Source organism: Spermophilus citellus, assembly GCF_964194105.1.
Source record: "Spermophilus citellus genome assembly, chromosome: 5".
Lineage (NCBI taxonomy): Eukaryota > Metazoa > Chordata > Mammalia > Rodentia > Sciuridae > Spermophilus > Spermophilus citellus.
Window position 1 is genome coordinate 136,995,084 of NC_138186.1, and position 18,751 is coordinate 137,013,834.

General features: G+C 37.3%; 1 protein-coding gene across 2 annotated transcripts in view; it reads right to left on the bottom strand.

Annotated features, from left to right (window-relative positions):
* The window catches only part of TMEM244 (transmembrane protein 244), a gene marked incomplete at both ends in the record, with an annotated part of 39,129 nt that overhangs the window by 9,132 nt on the left and 11,246 nt on the right, over positions 1-18,751 (bottom strand). For both annotated transcript variants that reach the window (XM_081293839.1, XM_081293840.1), the window contains 2 exons: positions 302-375; positions 4,514-4,599. In XM_081293839.1, the coding sequence (XP_081149965.1) occupies positions 302-375; positions 4,514-4,599 (160 nt within the window). The remainder of the gene's footprint in view (positions 1-301; positions 376-4,513; positions 4,600-18,751) is intronic.

Sequence of the window (18,751 nt, forward strand, 5' to 3'; positions counted from 1 at the left end):
ATTTTACTCTACTCTTCACAAATAAAATTTCACTTTCTATTTCATATCGCAGGAACATTTTGCTACATCAGTAAATTGTCATACTTCCTTTTCTTTGAAATATTTATTGCACACAACGTCACCCACAATACCAGGAAATAAAAATTCATACAAGAATTCTAATTCCTCTTCTCCACTTACATCACCTTATGTCTTAGAAGCAGCCATTTAAACATCTTCTGATGGTACTTTTCCTAATTAATTTTTGACGTCAGATATAAGATACAGATGATTGATAAGGATTAAAATTTAAAATAATTACCTTTATAATTTGTGTTGAGCCATGAAGGATTGGTTTTGAAATCAAATGGTGCCAGGACATCCAATTCGTACACCCTGAGATGTTGCAAAGGAAAATGTTTACTCTGGAGACAGTTCATAATGCACATCACAACTTTGCACATCACTATTCACATACAAAAAATATGCCATTAATAAGCCTTCAGAAACATATGGTCATCTCATAGATGCAGAAAAAGCATTTGACATTATATTTACCCAGGTCAAGCACACTTAAAAACTTGTCAACTTGGATGGCCACCAACAAAATAAGATTTTGTTCATGTTGCCTTCCTTGTCCAATTAAATTCACTTTGTCCACCAAGTGGACTTAATTGCATTTGAAGACTCAGCTGTGATCTTGGTAGTTCCTGCCACTGCATGTTGAGGGGAGGGAACTTGTACATGGAAAGAGCAGAGGGTTAGAAGCCATGAGACCTAAGTTCTAATTCTGGTGGTGTTTGAACTATGAGCATGGACAAATAACTTAACCTCTCAGGGTTTCAGTTTCTTAACTGTAAATTGAAGAGATTAATCTCTAAGACCCCTTCCTGTCTAAAATATGAATCTATAAAATATATACTTGGACATTCTACAGTGCCCAAGTTTGTAATTATATGCAGCTGGTCAACCAGTTAGCTGCCACCTGGAGCTTTAAGGTCCAGTTACTTCAAATTTCTCACCAATGATTCACATTAACTACAAACTGTTGAAATCTCATTCTCAGAGAGCCCTGAAGAGTCTTCCCTCTTCCCTGCTTGAGGGATAGTTTCATCATTTCCAGTGTCAGGCAGCAGCTGAGACTGTGTGTAAGCACTAGAAGCTTCCTGATTGGGTTTGCCTTCGAGCATATTGAACAACATTCTTTCTGTTGAAAAATCTGGAATAATTATTTGGTGATATAAATTTACATTTTAAAATAGAGAGTCTTTGCTTGCCCAGTGAAATTAAAATGTATAAACACTCAATTTTTAGAAAATGATTTATAAATATCCAAAATCTATTTCAAGGCAATGAATGTGTTGGCAATCTAAATTTGTAGAAAAGATTTTCAGCCATCAGGACACAAAAAAATCACCTGAAAAATAAACCTGATTCTTACATAGAAATGATGCCATTAAAAACAAGTGTATCATTTTTTTGTCCTAATGATAATCCCTTTGGGGATTATTATTTCCATTTAACAAAAGAAGACACTGAAATAAGACAAACTCTATGGCTCAGTCAAAATGAGTCAGGAAATTAGTAAGAACCCATGCCAAAAGGCAGATCTCCTGACTTACAGTCCAAAGCTACTTCCAGTATATATCAGAAAATATTTATATTGGATGTAGGTTATCTTGAAGCTCATTCTACTCCAAACCTCTTCTGATTCCAAACCAGCTCAGGGAATAATAACTTCATTTTCTTTCCATGACTGTCCTTAAAGAGATAAGAACAGTCCTGCCTGGTTCTACCTACTATATTTCAAGAGAGTGATAATTCTCAAGATGAAACATTTATTTTTTACTTTAAAAACAAAAGTGAAAAAATATACCATTAAGAAGCCTTCAGAATCATATGGTCATCTCAATAGATGCAGAAAAAGCATTTGACAAAATATAGCACCTCTTCATGCTCAAAACACTAGAAAAGCTAGGGTTAGTAAGAACATACCTCAACATCATAAAAGCTATAAATGCTAAACTCAAGGCCAACATCATTCTGAATGGAGAAAAATTGAAAGCATTCCATTAAGAACTGGAACAAGACAAGAATGCCCCATTTCACCACTTTTTTTCAACATCATTCTTGAAACTCTAGCAGAGCAATTAACAGAACAAAGAAATTTAAGGGAATGAATAAGAAAAGAAGAACTCAAACTAGTAGCCAATGACATGATTCTATATTTAGAAGATCCAAAAAATTCTACCAGAAAAATTCTAGAACTAATTAATGAGTTCAGCAAAGTAACAGGATATAAAATCAATTCCCATAAATCAAATGCATTTCTATACATCAATAATGAATCTTCTGCAAGAGAAATTAGGAAAACTACCCCATTCACAATAGCCTAAAAAAAAATACTTGGGAATCAATCTAACAAAAGAGGTGAAAGGCCTCTACAATGAAAATGACAGAACACTAAAGAAAGAAATTTAAGAAGACCTTAGAAGATAGAAAGATCTCCCATGCCCTTGGATAGTCAGAATTACTATTGTGAACATAGCCATACTACAAAAATTGTTATATAGATTTAATGCAATTCTTCATAGAACTAGAAAAAGCAATCATGAAATTCATTTGGAAAAACCAAAGACCCAGAATAGCCAAAGCAATCCTTAGCAAGAAAAGTGAAGCAGGAGGCACAACAATACCAGACCTTAAACTGTACTTCAGAGCCACTGTAACAAAAACAGAATGGTATTGGCACCAAAATAGACATACAGACAAATGATACAGAATAGAGGCCACAGAGACAAACCCACATAAATACAGTTACTTCATACTAGACAAAGGGACTAACAACATGCATTGGGGAAAAGATAGCCTCTTCAACAAATGGTGCTAGGAAAACTTTAAATCCATATGTAGCAAAATAAAATTAAACCTTATCTCTCACCCTGCATAAAAAAAAAATCAACTCAAAGTGGATCAAAGACTCAGGCATTAGAAGAGAGACCCTGTTCCTAATGGAAAACAAAGTAGGCCCAAATCTTCATCATGTTGGCTTAGGAACTGACTTCCTTAACAAGACTCCTAAAGCACAAAAAGTAAAATCAAGAATCAATAAATAAGAAGAAACTAAACAGTTTCTTCTCAGCAAAGGAGAACTGCTCAAATAGAGCAATAATCTCCAGGATATATAAAGAACTCACAAAACTTAACACCAAAAAAACAAATAACCTGGGCGAGGGCTGTAGCCCAGTAGCAGAGTGCTTGCCTAGCTCATGTGAGGCCCTGGGGCCAATCCTAGCACCACATAAAAATAAGTGAGTAGAATAACGGGGTCGTGAAAAAAAAATTTAATAACCCAATCAATAAATGGGCTAAGGATCTGAACAGATACTTCACAGATGAAGAAAAACAATCGTTCAACAAATATATGAAAAAAATGTTTAACATCTCTAGCGCAATTAGAGAAATACAAATCAAAACTACACTAAGATTTCATCTTACTCTAGTCAGAATGTCAATCATCAAGAATACAAGCAATAATAAATGTTGGCAAGGATGTGGGGGAAAATGTATACTTATACTGTTGGGACTGCAAATTGATATGACCACTATGGAAAGCAGTATGGAAATTCCTCAGAAAACTTGGAATGGAACCACCATTTGACCCAGTTTTCCTTCTCCATTATGTATACCAAAAGGATTTAAAATCAGCATACTATAGTGACGAGGTCACAACAATGTTTTTAGCAGTTCAATTCACAATAGCCAAACTATGGAACCAAAGTAGGTGCCCTTCTACAGATAAATGAATAAAGAAAATGTGGTATTTATACACAATGGAATATTACCCAACCTTAAAGAAGAATGAAATTATGGCATTTGCTGATAGATGGATGGAGCTGGAGAATATCATGCCAAGCGAAAAAAGCCAGTTCCAAAGAACTAAAGGCAGAATGTTTTCTCTGATAAGCAGAAGCTAATTCACAATGGGGGGGGTGGGTAGGAAAGAATAGAGGTACTTTGGGATGGACAGTGGGGAGTGAAGGGAAGGGACACCGTGTATGGGTAGGAAGTACAGTGGAATCAACTGGATATTATTACCCTATGTGCATGTATGACTGCACAACTGGAGTAATTATACATCACACACAATGAGAAGAATGAGAAGTTATAGTCCACTTGTGTATGATGTGTCAAAATGCATGTATAACTAATTAGAACAAATTTTTTAAAAAATTTTTAAAAGATCCAAACTATATGAGGGCTTATCTCTTCAGTTAAACAGGGATACTGTTGCTCTGCATGCATGTTTTCTTTTCTTTTCTTTTTTTTAACATACTTTAAAATTTTGTAAACAAGTTTCCAACATTTAAAAACCATGTTACAATTACAACACTTTTGATAAATTGTTAAGCTACAAAAAAAAAAAAAGAAAGAAACCTTCATTCCCTTGTCCACAGAGATATTTCAAATATTAAATACCGACTCCTTTTATATTTGATGATAACTTTTTAATTGAAGAGAACATGCTACTTACTGGAGTGTCAGGCAGCACATGCTCAGAGACACATAGTACATGGAGTAGAACAGGATGAGGCATGTAATAAGGTTCTGTAGAACAACCTGTGGAGAAGACAAGCATGTGGTCCCAGAGCTGTTTCCTATGGTTGTCATCAGTGACTCCGACAAACAAAATATCATGAATGGATTCTACATAGTGCTGGCCAGCCTTGTGTTGGATGGGGACTCATGAGGTGTGAATGACTTCAGAGTGCAAAATGAAAGCATTTCTGATCAAAGAGGCTGGCAGAGTATGTACATTTGCACCAAGGATTAATTCAGTACACAAATCCAAATCATTACCCTCCATCCAGTAGGACAAACTTCCTAAATACCAACACCTATATCTTAATTTGATAAAATTATTCCAAATGTCAGCTAAAATAGTGATAAAAATAGGAAAACCGGTAAGAAGTTTGGAAGTGAAAAAAAAAATCCACAGAATAATACGGTGATTAAGTCTGTATGCAAGAATTTCCAGAGCAATTGGCTGAATCACAATAGATGATCCTGAAATGGACTCTTCCTCATCTGAGCCTTAATAAGCAAGCACATTAATGGAGACCAGCTGGATTACTCAACAAAAGGTGGTGTGAAAATTGTCTGACTTCTAAATAGAAAAAATCCCATTAGATTCTGGTCTTGTGTCAGATACCACAATCACTTTCAAATGGATTAAAGACTTAATGCCAAAAAAGAGATTGGGAGAAAATATTTGCAACATATATATCATAGGCAAAGGATTGATATCTATAATATATAAACTCATACAAATAAAAAAGCAAACAAACCAACAGAAAAAAATGAGCAAAGAATATAAATATATCAGTATCTCATGTGAAGGAATACTTTAAAAAGCCAGTAGAGAATCAAAAGCATACCGAACTTCACTATTAATCTTGCAAAATATATTCTTATGAATAAAACAAAATGTCAGTATTTTGTACGGGAATTACTAGATTTATTTTGTTCACTTTTGAATCTTTTTTTAAAGTCTTTTTTGTTTAGCCAACACTCTTTAACATTTTAGGATTATTCATTTTCTCTGAATGACCAGTTCATCAAATTCACAAGTTCTTGAATGGTTTGGGGTGCAGACGATGCTCTCCACCAGAGGCAAGAGAAGGTCATTAGCACACAGCACACCACATCCAGGTGCCCGAATAAACCACATCTTTACAGATTTACCAAGAATTTACTTCTTTTGACTACTTAAAAATGGGTGAACTGGTGGTGCTGAAGGTGTGGTTCAGTGGTAGAGTGCTTGCCTAGCACACCACACAAGGTATTTTCCCTCCCTACAAAGAAAAATAAATAAATAAAGGGGTGAACTGTCAGAGCCAAAAGGACTGTGGGAGTCAAGGACTGTCAGATGCTGGGATCTTCAGCATCTTCCCACACCCCACCCACCAGCATCCTCACTCCTCTTAGTCTCTGTTGTATAATCTCTCTCTCCCCACCCCTCATTTTAATCTCTCCCCTTTTCCTTCAGAATCTCCATATTTTACCTTCTAATCTCCCCTCCCTCAGGTTCCTCAGCTTCCCTTCCCTCATTTCTTTATTTTCTCTGTCCTCTTTATCTTCCTAAGACCTGAATAGCCTTGTGGTTCCATCATGGCTGACACTAAACATTTTAAAAGAAGATATAAAAGAATGTGGGCTGGGGCTGTAGCTTAGTGGCAGAGTGTTTGCCTGGCATGTGTGAGGCACTGGGTTAGATTCTTAGCACCACGTAAAAATAAATAAAATAAAGACATTCTATACATCTACAAGTACAAAAAAAAATCTTTTAAATGGGTGTAAGAGTCTCTTTTTTTATTAGAAAATAAAAATTCCTTCCTAGAAGTCCCCATCAGGCTTCCCATTTTACTACATTGACCATCACCATACCAGGTGCCCATGGACTAAACAATCACAGGCAAAGAGTCGGAGGGGCTGCCAGAATGGGTTTGCAGTATTGTGACTTTGTTCCTAGGGATGGACAGCTACTGCCTCCATAAAATGAAAATTGAATTTCTATTAGCAAGGCAAAAGAAATAGGCATGGGCAACTAGTAGTGTATTCCAAATGGAGGAATCAAAATGTAAAGGGCTAAAAGCCCTCATTTTGTAGAGATTATTCAGAGCTCAGAAGAAAATGTGAAATCTTTATCTGAGATGAAGGTCCAAACGTGCTCACGAATAAACTTAATTTCTTTCCAAGTGTTGGGAAGAGAATCTGCTGATGTGAGATGGGTATGTAATACAGAGAGGCTTCTTCAGCCTTATAATTTTCTTAAGAGTCATGGGTCTTTGGGTTTCCTTTGCTCTTTATTGCCGCAGTCTAGCTGGGCACAGAATCATGAGCCACTCAAGCAGGAACAAAACTTTATTTTTGAAAATGCCGCCAATACTCCGTACGAGCCTGGCAAGCAAGCCAGTCCACCCATGCCGGAACCGGGGCCCAGGACCTCCCCCAGAATTCCCTCCTACTATCCTTCCCCAAACAATGGGAACTCTCCAGGAGTCCCATAACATGAGTCCCTAGCAGGCCAAGGTGAACAGCAGGAGTCCAATTTCCATATGAATGTAAATCTTAACATAATCATATCATCTCAATGGCTAGCTGGCCTCACCTTACAACCAAAAGTGCCATGCATCATATTATTTCATATTATTTGGTTGTGGCTCCTAGCATCTGCCCCCTTCTGTTTAATTAAGCAACAGGCAATGTGGCTAGGGACCATGCCTGTTAGGTATGTCCAATTCAACATATGGTTCTTACCCGTCATCGGAAAACTGACCTCTAGGCGTCAGCCTCCTGTCTTAGGTTGATACCACTGCAACTGAATCATACCCGTCACTGACTACCAGTCCAGTATATAGCCATACCTGTGGATAGGCCTATGCACCAGTGGGGGGGTGAGGTTCTTTGCCTCACCTCTGTTGGCCCCCAAATTTGGCCTTGGTGCCGGTGGGGGGGTGAGGTTCTTTGCCTCACCTCAGTTGGCCCCCAAAATTAGACCATCACTAGTAGAAGGGAGGAGGATACAGAAATGCCACAACATCAAGTCAATAGACGGCTCTTTAGGAAAAATTGCATCACTGGTGACACATCAGCAAAGATACGCCAGCAATACCATAGTTCACTGTATCAACAAATAGAACACAATGCATACAAGTGATACATAGTCCAGGCAAGTTTTGTAAGCAGTTCAAAGCAGAGGAATCTATCAATATGTCCATTTCCTCCCAAAATAAATTGACTCAGTGATTGAGCATTACTTGTTGAGTTATTATTCATTGATGCATCAGTTTATACAGTTTGTTGTGATAATTATTGAAGAAGTTGTAGTTTGGTTTCATCTTTGTCTTCACCGGCATGGGGATGAAAATAGGGATTGACAATGATTTTAAGAAAAGAAAGAAATGTAACATTTCAACAGGTATTAAGAAAACAATTTTTAGAACAATTTACATTATCCTGAACAGAATTATTAAATATAATGAAAAGGAAAGGTGAAAGTAAACAAACAGATCTGTTAACCTGCTTATTTGTACACATATTAAAACAGTCTTCAACAGCTGTTTACCCAAATTAAATTAAACCATTAAAATCATGTGAATAATAAAAAAAAATTTGGGATCCATATTTTTATGAGTGCTCCTCATATATGATATATGGACATACGCACATACAGACATACAACACAAAACAGAAATGTGCACACGTAACACAACATATAAGACAATAGTAAAGGCCTTGTAGATTTACCTAGGTGAAATCTCCATTGCAATGTTTAAAAACTCCATAGTCAAAAAATAAAACTGATCAGAAAAACATTAATTTATGTCTGTATGAGCTCAAAAATAAAATGGAACTTTATGATGTGGGAAAAAGCAATAATAAAATAGATATTGAAAAAAGCATCCTGGTTGATCACTGTTGCAGATGTAAGAACAGCCAAGCTTGGGTTCTGGATATCAGCTGTTATGGATTTGAGTCAAATCATCTTCTTTTTCTGTAGAAATTGTTTTGGTTAATCTCTCTGGAATCCAAATTGGCTGCTGTTCCTCCTGTGGAAAAACACAGACAGAGCCCCGACTCCAGACTATCACTGGGTCCGGACCTTTCCATTGTCCTGTTAGAATATCCTTCCAAAGTACCTTAGGCTTATGTGCATTTTTTGGGGTACAAATGCCTTTCTGCAGCACTAAGCCCTGATGAATCCAAATTTAAAAAGTTTAGAGTAAAAAGGGTTATTTTAAGTTTATCTTTGGGGGATATATACCCCTTTCCAATTCCCTCCTTTTGTTTTAATAAGTACATTTTAATAGTTTGATGAGCTCTTTCAACTACGCCTTGTCCTTGTGGATTGTATGGAATTCCTGTTATGTGAGTAATGCCAAATGATGAGCAAAATTGTTTAAAAGAGGTAGAAGTATAACCAGGACCATTGTCCGTTTTTAACTGTTTTGGAACGCCCACAGTGGCAAAATTTTGTAAGCAATGAGCTATAACATCTTTAGTTTTTTCTCTGGCATGAAGGGAGCCCATCAAAAATCTGGAAGAGGTATCAACTGTAACATGCAAATATTTTAATTTTCCAAATTCTGTCAAGTGTGTGACGTCCATCTGCCAAATATTGTTAGGTATCTATCAGTCCTCTAGGATTGACTCCAAGATTAACTTGTGGTAAAAATGTCACACAATTTTGACATTGTTTTATTATATGTCTGGATTGTTCTTTAGTTATTTTAAAACGCTTTTGTAAAGTATTAGCATTGACATGGAACCTCTTATGAAAATTTATAGCTTCTTCTATTGTGGAGAAAATATGTATGTCATGTGTAGATTTATCTGCTAGTTCATTGCCCATACTAAGGGCTCCAGGCAATCCTGTATGTGCCCTGATATGTCCTATAAATAATGGATCTTTTCTGTCCCAGATTAGACTTTGTATAGCGGAAAACAAAGAGAAAACAGTAGAAGAAGGTGAAATCCTACCAGCATCTTCAAGGGATACTATAGCATTAACTACATACTGACTATCAGAAAATAAATTAAATACAGAATCTTTAAACATCATAAAAGCTTGTAATACTGCATTAAGCTCTACCTTTTGAGCTGATTGTTTGGGTACTAAAAATGTAAAAGTTTGATCAGGTGTAACTATTGCTGCTGTACCATTGTTTGACCCATCAGTGAATATATTTGGAGCATTTATGATAGGGATTTTTCTTGTCATTTTTGGAAAAACTACAGGATGCTTAGACCAAAAAGACAACAAAGGATTAGATGGTAAGTGATTATCAAATGAAACACTAGATTTACACATGATTATTGCCCAAGTATTTAACTCATTAGCTAACTCATCAATTTGATCCATAGTATATGGGGTAATAATTTTATTGGGAGAAATCCCAAACACTCCCTTTGCTGCTTTTATTCCTTTGAGTATTAATTGTCCTACAGCCTCAGGATATCTAGTAAGAATAGTGTTAGGAGAATAAGATAAATGTATCCACAATAATGGACCTTCTTGCCAAAATACTCCTGTAGGAATATTTTTTGTTGGTAGTACAATAAATAATAAAGGCAAACTTATATCAATTCTATCCAAATGCATATTTTCCATATATGTCTCAATTATTTTTAATGCTTTTCTTGCTTCAGGCGTTAACATTTGGATCTGATGGACCTTTTAGAATATCAAATAAAAGTCCCAACTCTCCTGTTGGTATGCCTAGATAAGGCCTTATCCAATTTATGTCTCCCAATAACTTTTGAAAGTCATTAAGTGATTTGAGTTGATCTACTCGTATTTGAATTTTTGGTGGATGGACCATGGTTGAGGATAATAGAACTCCTAAATAATTAATTGGAAGATTTAATTGTACTTTATCTATTGCTATCTCTAGATTATAATTTTTAATAAGTTTGTAAGTGTGGCATAACATTCTAGCAATGTGTTTTTATCTTTATGTGCCAATAACACATCATCCATATAGTGAAATATTTGTAGTTCAGGATTTTGATTTCTAAGTGGCTGGATTGCTTTATTAACATAAATTTGACACATAGTTGGGCTGTTAGCCATCCCTTGAGGGAGTACTTTCCATTCATATCTCTGATCAGGACCTTCATGATTCAGTGCAGGGATAGTAAATGCAAAATGTGGACTATCCTCGGGATGAATTGGAATTGAAAAGAAACAATCTTTGATATCTATAGCTAAAACATGCCAGGTTTTTGGTAAAGCAGACAATTGGGGAATCCCTGATTGAGCAGGTCCCTTAATAACCATCTCATTATTAATGGCTCTTAAATCTTGTAATAATCTCCATTTACCAGATTTCTTTTTAATGACAAATATGGGAGTATTATGGGGGGATATGGAAGGCTGTATATGTCCTTCCGCTTATTGTTGTCTGAAAAGGTCATGGGCTACTTGTATCTTTTCTTTAGTCAGGGGCCACTGAGGAACTCACACTGGTCTTTCTGATTTCCAAGTAATTTTGATTGTCTCAGTGGCCCTTTCTGAAAACCCAATCCATGTCTATTTATTTCTTGATCTATTTGAATTGGTGCTGTCATACCTTGTTCTTGTTCTCTTAATCTTTTTTCTTTCCTAAATCCTTGTCTAGCCCTAGTAGTGGGCGCGTTAGGATTGATGTTATTTGTTAATGTCAATCCTAATTGATCTAGGACATCTCGTCCCTATAAATTTACGGGAAGATGATCCAATACATAGGGCTGTATAGTTCCTTCACATCCTTCAGGATCCCTCCAATCTAATACCATAGCACTTCTATGGGGATTTGTTGCCACTCCTAGGCCTCGAAGCCTTTGAGTGGCTTGTTGTAATGGCCAATGTTTTGGCCATTCTTGAGGAGATATGATGCTGAGGTCAGCACCTGTGTCCAGCAGCCCATTAAAGTCATGTCCTTGAATATTTAATTTTAGCATTGGGTGAGAATCTAAATTTAAAGACAGCATAGCCCAATCTACACCTGTGGAGCCTAATCCTTTGGAACCTCTTTCTACATTACAACTGGAAAATTTATCATGCAGGCTGGGTATTATTAATAACTGTGCTATTCTATCTCCTGGTGAAATTACTGATATACCTCTTGAAGAACTAGCTATAATTTTTATTTCACCCTCATAATCGGGATGAATTACCCCAGGACTTATCATAAGTCCTTTTAGTGTAGAACTGTGTCCCAATAATAAGCCTACTGTTCCCTGGGGAAGAGGTCCTTTTACTCCTGTGGGAATGATTTGAACTCCCATCTCTGGAGTTAGTACTGCTCTGGCAGAGGCGCAGATGTCCAACCCTGCACTCCCTCTAGTTTGTCTGATGAGGGATTTAATGGATAATGCGTCCTGGGCACTACCTTGATGGTGCTGCTGGGTTCCTCCATTGCCCCATATATTTGTGGTTTTGGGCCCCGGGGCATTGGGCCCTCTAGTCTGTTTTTTGGCAATGGAGCCTGATACCATTCTCCATGATATCGTGGGTAAACACTTGGTCCTTGTCCATTTTTTGATAACAGAATACCCTCTATGGTGGTTTGAGAATGGCATTCATTAGCCCAATGTCTCCCTCTATGGCATCGTGGGCAAATACCCAGTATTCTATTCCTTTGATACCTAGCTTTGTTAAACCCTCCTCCTATGGGGCAATTCCTTTTAAAATGTCCTGTTTGATTACAATTATAGCATGTTTTTGGCCTGGCATCTAAAGCCTGTTGTACTGCTGCTAAGACTTGCCCTTGTTCATTAATGTCTCTACATAATTTAATATATGTGTTTAAATCTTCATGTCTCCATGGTCTAATGACCTCTCTGCAGCAACGATTTGCTTGGTCATAAGCCAGTTGTTTTATAAATGGCATTGCCTGTTCTGTATTTCCAAATATTCTAGAAGCTGTCTGAATAAGCCTATCTACAAATTCAGCGTAAGGTTCATTAGTTCCTTGTATTACCTTAGATAATTGACCTTGTAAATCTCCATGCCCCTGTAAAGTTTTCCATGCCCTAACTGCATCTACAGCAATTTGTGCATATATGCCAGGATCATATTCAATTTGTTGTCTTTGACCCTCATAAGGTCCCTTTCCTAATAACATATCTAGATTTCTTTGAGAGTAACCGGCTTCTGCATTTCGCCTAGCTGTCTCCATGCAAAATTCCTCATTGGCAACCTTCCATAACAAATATTGTCCTTCATTTAGCACAGATCGACACATGTTAGCCCAATCTGCTGGTGTCGTGTCCAAGTTGGTAACAGATTCTACCATACTAATCGTAAAGGGTGCTTGAGGGCCATAGGTTGTTACAGCCTCCTTTAATTGCTTTACTGTTTTGAAATCTAAAGCACGGTGAATTCGTTGCCCTCCTGCCTGCTCAAGTACAGGGCATGCTAATCTTTGGGGTCCTGCCTCAGAATTCCGTCCATCAACTACGGGAGTTGAGGGCCGCTCAGCTGTAGATGGAGCTGTTGGTTGAATTACGCCCTCTGGTGATAGAACGGAGATAGTAGCAGCCTCCTGTTGTAATTCTCCACCTGATGGCTGTTTTTCCTCTAAGCTTTCTTTCTTTAAATTTTCCTCTGTCTGACTAGCTTGAGAGACCTTCTCTTTTGCTTGACCTAACGTTCTTTCTACCATAGTCTGGATCTCTAACAATTTACTTAACAGTCTTTCGGTTTGTTTTTTACTAGATTCTAATCTACTATAAAGGTAACGTAACCCAATAAGATAGGATAAAACAAAGCTGAAACAGAATGAAACAAAAATGGAGCAGGGAATGGTTGTATCAATTTTCTCTTTCTCAGGGCCGAATAACTTCAAACCTTGAGCCAACCATTTTTCCCGGTTCGCCTGAGAAAATTCTAGGGGTAGGGAGTTTGAAATAAAAACAAAATGAATCAAAACAAGAACACATTGTTTTTTGAAATGGTCACCCATTCTGTCGCCTTCCCTCAGGGGCGAGCAATTTTACTCACCTCTAAGCTTCAGGCGTTCCCCGTATAGGCCACCAATTGCCGCAGTCTAGCTGGGCACAGAATCACGAGCCACTCAAGCAGGAACAAAACTTTATTTTTGAAAATGCCGCCAATACTCCGTACGCGCCCGGCAAGCAAGCCAGTCCACCCACGCGGTCGCGTCTACCGGAACCGGGGCCCAGGACCTCCCCCGGAATTCCCTCCTACTATCCTTCCCCAACCAATGGGAACTCTCCAGGAGTCCCGTAACATGAGTCCCTAGCAGGCCAAGGTGAACAGCAGGAGTCCAATTTCCATATGAATGTAAATCTTAACATAATCATATCATCTCAATGGCTAGCTGGCGTCACCTTACAACCAAAAGTGCCATGCATCATATTATTTCATATTATTTGGTTGTGGCTCCTAGCACTTTATGCTACATATTAATATTAGTTTTTCTTTTAATTTGAGCACTAATATCTTATAAGTTGAAAAATTTCCAGGTTATTGGCTTATTTTAATTCAAAATAAGATGAGTAACATATAGTCTCTGCACCAAGACATACTTTCAAACAAAACTATTTTTATTTCTATATTAATATTGAACTTTAAATGTTATTTTAATTCTTAAACACACAATCGTTGTAAAATTTTACTTTTATAATCCAGAGAATTGTGCTACATACATAGAAAACTCATAAATTGTAAATCTGTTCAAGATTTTAGAACTGTTTTTGAAAATTTAGTCATAATTTATAAGAGAATATATTTATTAATGATTTCATATATAAATGCCTACTTTTTGCAACAAATTCATAAAACACTACATAAAATATGATGTTAAATAATACATTTAAGATAAGTTTACAAGGAATATTTTTAAAAGGAAAACATATTTTTTTGTAAATAATTACTTTTTTCTACCTGAACTGTAAATCCAGATTTTCAAGTGATAATTTTTCAATACCCAAATTCACTTCCCTGGAGTTACTTCTCCTTCCGATCTAATTCAACCCAACCTATGGAACTAACCTTCTAATAGACAGACAATGGCATTCCCCTGCTTGATGTCCTTTTGTGGCCCCACACTATTGTCAGTATTCATTCAATCTTTTTTTTTTTTCTGTTTTACAAATGGTCCCTGAGCTGTGCACCAATGTGAGATGAATTGAATTATAGTCCCAGACATGGAGCTCTGCTCTAATAGTCATTCTCAAAGACACAAGTTTCAGTCTCACATTGAGGATCTGTTAAAATGCAGATTGTCCCAGAGTTTCTGATTTAGTAGAATGGGGTGGGCCCCAGGAATCTGCCTTGCTACTAGGGATGTTTGGTCTAGTGTTCCTGTTACCACAATTTGAGAGCTACTGATCCAGAGGCAAGAATGATGAGTAAACAGATGGCTAAAATACAGAAAGAGGAGCTGTGGTTGAGGGGTGTTCATAATGCTGTGAGAGCCCAAGGGAGAAACCAGGGGAGGATACACAGTGTGTGGGTACTGTGAGGACACACATATTGTTCCAGGAAATGTTCAACAGTAACATTTATCATAGGTTTACAATATATCAGGAACCATTTGTACAATGCAGTACTTCATTTGTTCCTTGCAGCAAATGAGTGGCAGATTCTATCAGTATTCCTTTCTCAGGTAGAATAAAAATGAAGCTCAGAGATGTTTAGTGACTTTTTCAGTTTGACAATAAATTGTAGAGCTAGGACTCAAATCTTGCTATTTGTGATGAACTGGGGCGAGGGTGAGGGGTTGCTACAGGCAGGAGAAGCACTTGTGAAGACTTGACTGAAGCTAAGCTGAAGGGGAGGTAAGAGTAGTTAAAGAGTTGAGGTCAATTGTGAAGGGAATGTTATGCCTTGACAAAGAATTCTAAATGTCTCTAAAGGCCACAGGGAGACTGCATGATTGAAGGAGCAGTATGGATCCGAGGGGCCATTAGGTAAGGAAGCATTTAAATGGGATTTTAATAACCTAGGCAAGCAGGGGAGCTGGAAAAGAGGGCAGATACATGAGCTACTAAGGAAACAGAACAGACAAGTGGCCCATGGTAAGGGACACAGGGTCATTGATTATATCTCCCGACTTGCTTAACTAGATGAACAGTAAGAAAAAGAACAAGATCCATTTTGAATGGTAGGAATGGCAATTGTTGATCTAACCCAGGGCTCTCTGAAGGAAATGTAATGCAAGCCGCACATATAATTTTAAAATTTCTCTATCAGCCACATTCCTAAATGTTTCAAAAGTGTGAAACTGATACTTATTTAACCTAATATATCCAGCATATTATAATTTCAGCATGTACTAAAAACTAACAATTATTGAGATTTTTTTTGTCATCTGTCAAACTGTGTCTTAGAGCTCCAGAGTGCATTTTACCAGAACACAGCACAGCTTCAATGAGCCATATTTCAAGAGCTCAGTTACCCCATGTAGCTAGTGAAGACCATATTGAACAACATAGGTCTAAACTCTGCTGACCCCTCATCTCCTGCTCTGAACAGTCCACTGTCTAATCATATTAACTGCTTATTGAGGGGTTACTATGTAACAATCCCTGGACTCACATTTTCTCATTTTATTTAGCATTCTCTATACCCTACTACTATGCACATATATTTTTCCTTTTTATTTATTTATTTTTATTGTTTAATTTGTTCTAATTAGTTATAATTGACAGTGGAACACTGTACACATACATAAAAAGAAACTGTCTAGGTTTGGTTGACTATTGCCTTCATTTCATAGATTCAGAAACCAAGGTAAAGAGAAGTTAAGAAACTTATTCCAGTTCATGTGGCCTGTATGTTGGGGCAGGGCTCTAGCCCAAACCTTCTGGATGTCAACCCTCTTCTTAACCTTGTGCTAGCCTGCCTCCCACTTGGAAAGTTCAAAACTTTAATACTATGTTGAACAATCAATTCTATTGCAACACATTCTTTTTAATAGGATTTCAGAAATGAGAACTTAAGTTGAGTTAATGGTTCAATAGCATACTTTTATTTAGTGGCAGAATTGAGATCAGGAAAAAAAATTGTATCAATTACCAAAGGAAAGGCACTTAACAATGCTGTCTAAATGACAGAACACATGACTTCATTATGATATAAATATCATTATGGCACTCTAGGAAAATCCAATAAATGTGAATCAGACTTCATAGCAATCTAGATATTTATGTACTGCCAAAATTTTTATTGTTTTTTTTCAAAAAGATATTTAGATCCTGGACCAAACAAACTATAAAAAATATTATGACATTTATAAGACATTTGGCTTTTAAAACTTGACTGAGTATTTAATGATGCTAAAGAATTATGGATACGTTTTTAAACTGTGATAATGGTATGTGTGTGGGGGGGTGTTTTAAAAGTCCTTCAAGTCTGGATTAGCTTCAAAATAAAAAACTGGAAATAAAAGTGGAAAGGATGAAATAATATTGAACATGAATTGATAATTGTGAGGGTGGGTGACAGGTAAGAGGAATTCATTATATTGTTGTATTTTAATTATACACATTTTACTTTTTTAATACTCTTAATTTCTTTAGCCACTGAGTATATTTTTTAACAACAACTTCTTCTTCTTCTTCTTCTTCTTCTTCTTCTTCTTCTTCTTCTTCTTCTTCTTCTTCTGTTCTGGGGTTTGAGCATAGGGGCATTTTGCCACTGAGCTACATTCCCATGCCCAGCCCTTTTTATTTTTTATTTTGAGACAGGATCAAGGATTACAGAATTAGCGGCATGTGCTATTGCACCTGGCTTTTTATGAACTTTTAAATGTGGTTTTATTAATGAGGAATAGACTAAGGGGTGACTTGTTTAATGGCTATGCACTCAAGGTATCAAGCTCTCCACTGTAAGCCCTGTTCCCTTATATCCTCACAACAATGCTGCCAGGTAAGAATTGTGACCCATATTTATAATAAGAAAACATGTCCAGAACACATGATTTCAGGGGCTTTACCAGTATTCTGGGCCACTGAGATGAGGTGAGAGGCAAGGGAAGAGGATCACTGGGAAGTTCCATGATCTTGGCATAGTGTCAGGGACCAGAGGGCATGATGTTGAATTGGACCATACAAGGGCAATGAGGAGGCCCTTGGCTATGCCTACCAGCCAAGAGAAACACATCTTCCACAGCCACACAGCACAATGGTGGGGATCTGTGAAGGATCTATGTCCATCCTGGAACTCATCTTCCTTTTGGCCCTATGACACCAGTGACAAAGAGTTCTAGGTTATCTTACCCTGTGGACTCTGCTCTTCTCCATGCACCCCACCACTGCTACCACTGCATCATCTCCCTCTTCTCTCCTTCCAGAACTTCTGCCCCTCAGCTAGATCCCTATGAAGGGGAGTCAAGTGATCTCTGGTCTCCACTTGTCAGTCTATTGTTGGAACACATTTTGGAAGCCAAAAAAGCAAACACCCCCAACACCAAATGTTCCTCTTCATTGCATTCTTTCTGCAGCAAACCTAATTCTCCAAGACAATGTCACCTCTAATACAGGAACTGGTGGACAAGAAAAACACAAAAACATTTCATAGTAGTATATGTACATAGATGAAAGTCATCCCTGGGTTCTGCTATTCCCTTTGTGTTTGCCCTTCTTTTGGCATGCCAGTCATGCTTAAGTACTTTCTATTCCTGGGAAAGGTCATTGCCACTCCCCCTGTCTAGAACTAAAGCTCCCTTCTTTGGAAGGCTAACTCCCACTCATCGTTACAGGTCTCAGCTGACACCTCACTAACTTCAGAAATTTTCCTGACTTATTATTCTCTGTTGGGAACTCTTTAATTCTCTCTTTTCTCCTTAATACAGTCCTCATTAGTCTGACTATGGGGAGTAATTAATGGTAACCAAAGATTTATTATGTTCTCATAAAGATCATTATGAATGCAATTTCTTTATTAAAAAGCTTCCACTCATTGTTTGTGCACAATCGCAAAACTATTCTGAAAGTGGAATAAACATGCAAAAGTCTTCCGTTTATGGATACTTATGATTTGATAAATGCTTTCCAAGTTGCTTTCCAAAAACTGACAGCTACAACTGGTCTTTACGTTGTCATCTCTTTGGATCAAAAATATTTTGGTGCCTGTCTTCCTTCCACTGCCCTAAACAATAAAGCATTTTTAATGAGTTGAAATTAAGGAAAGACTGCATCTACACAAAATAGAGGAAAGTTTATTAATTTGCAATTTCAGAACCTCCCCAAACCAAAA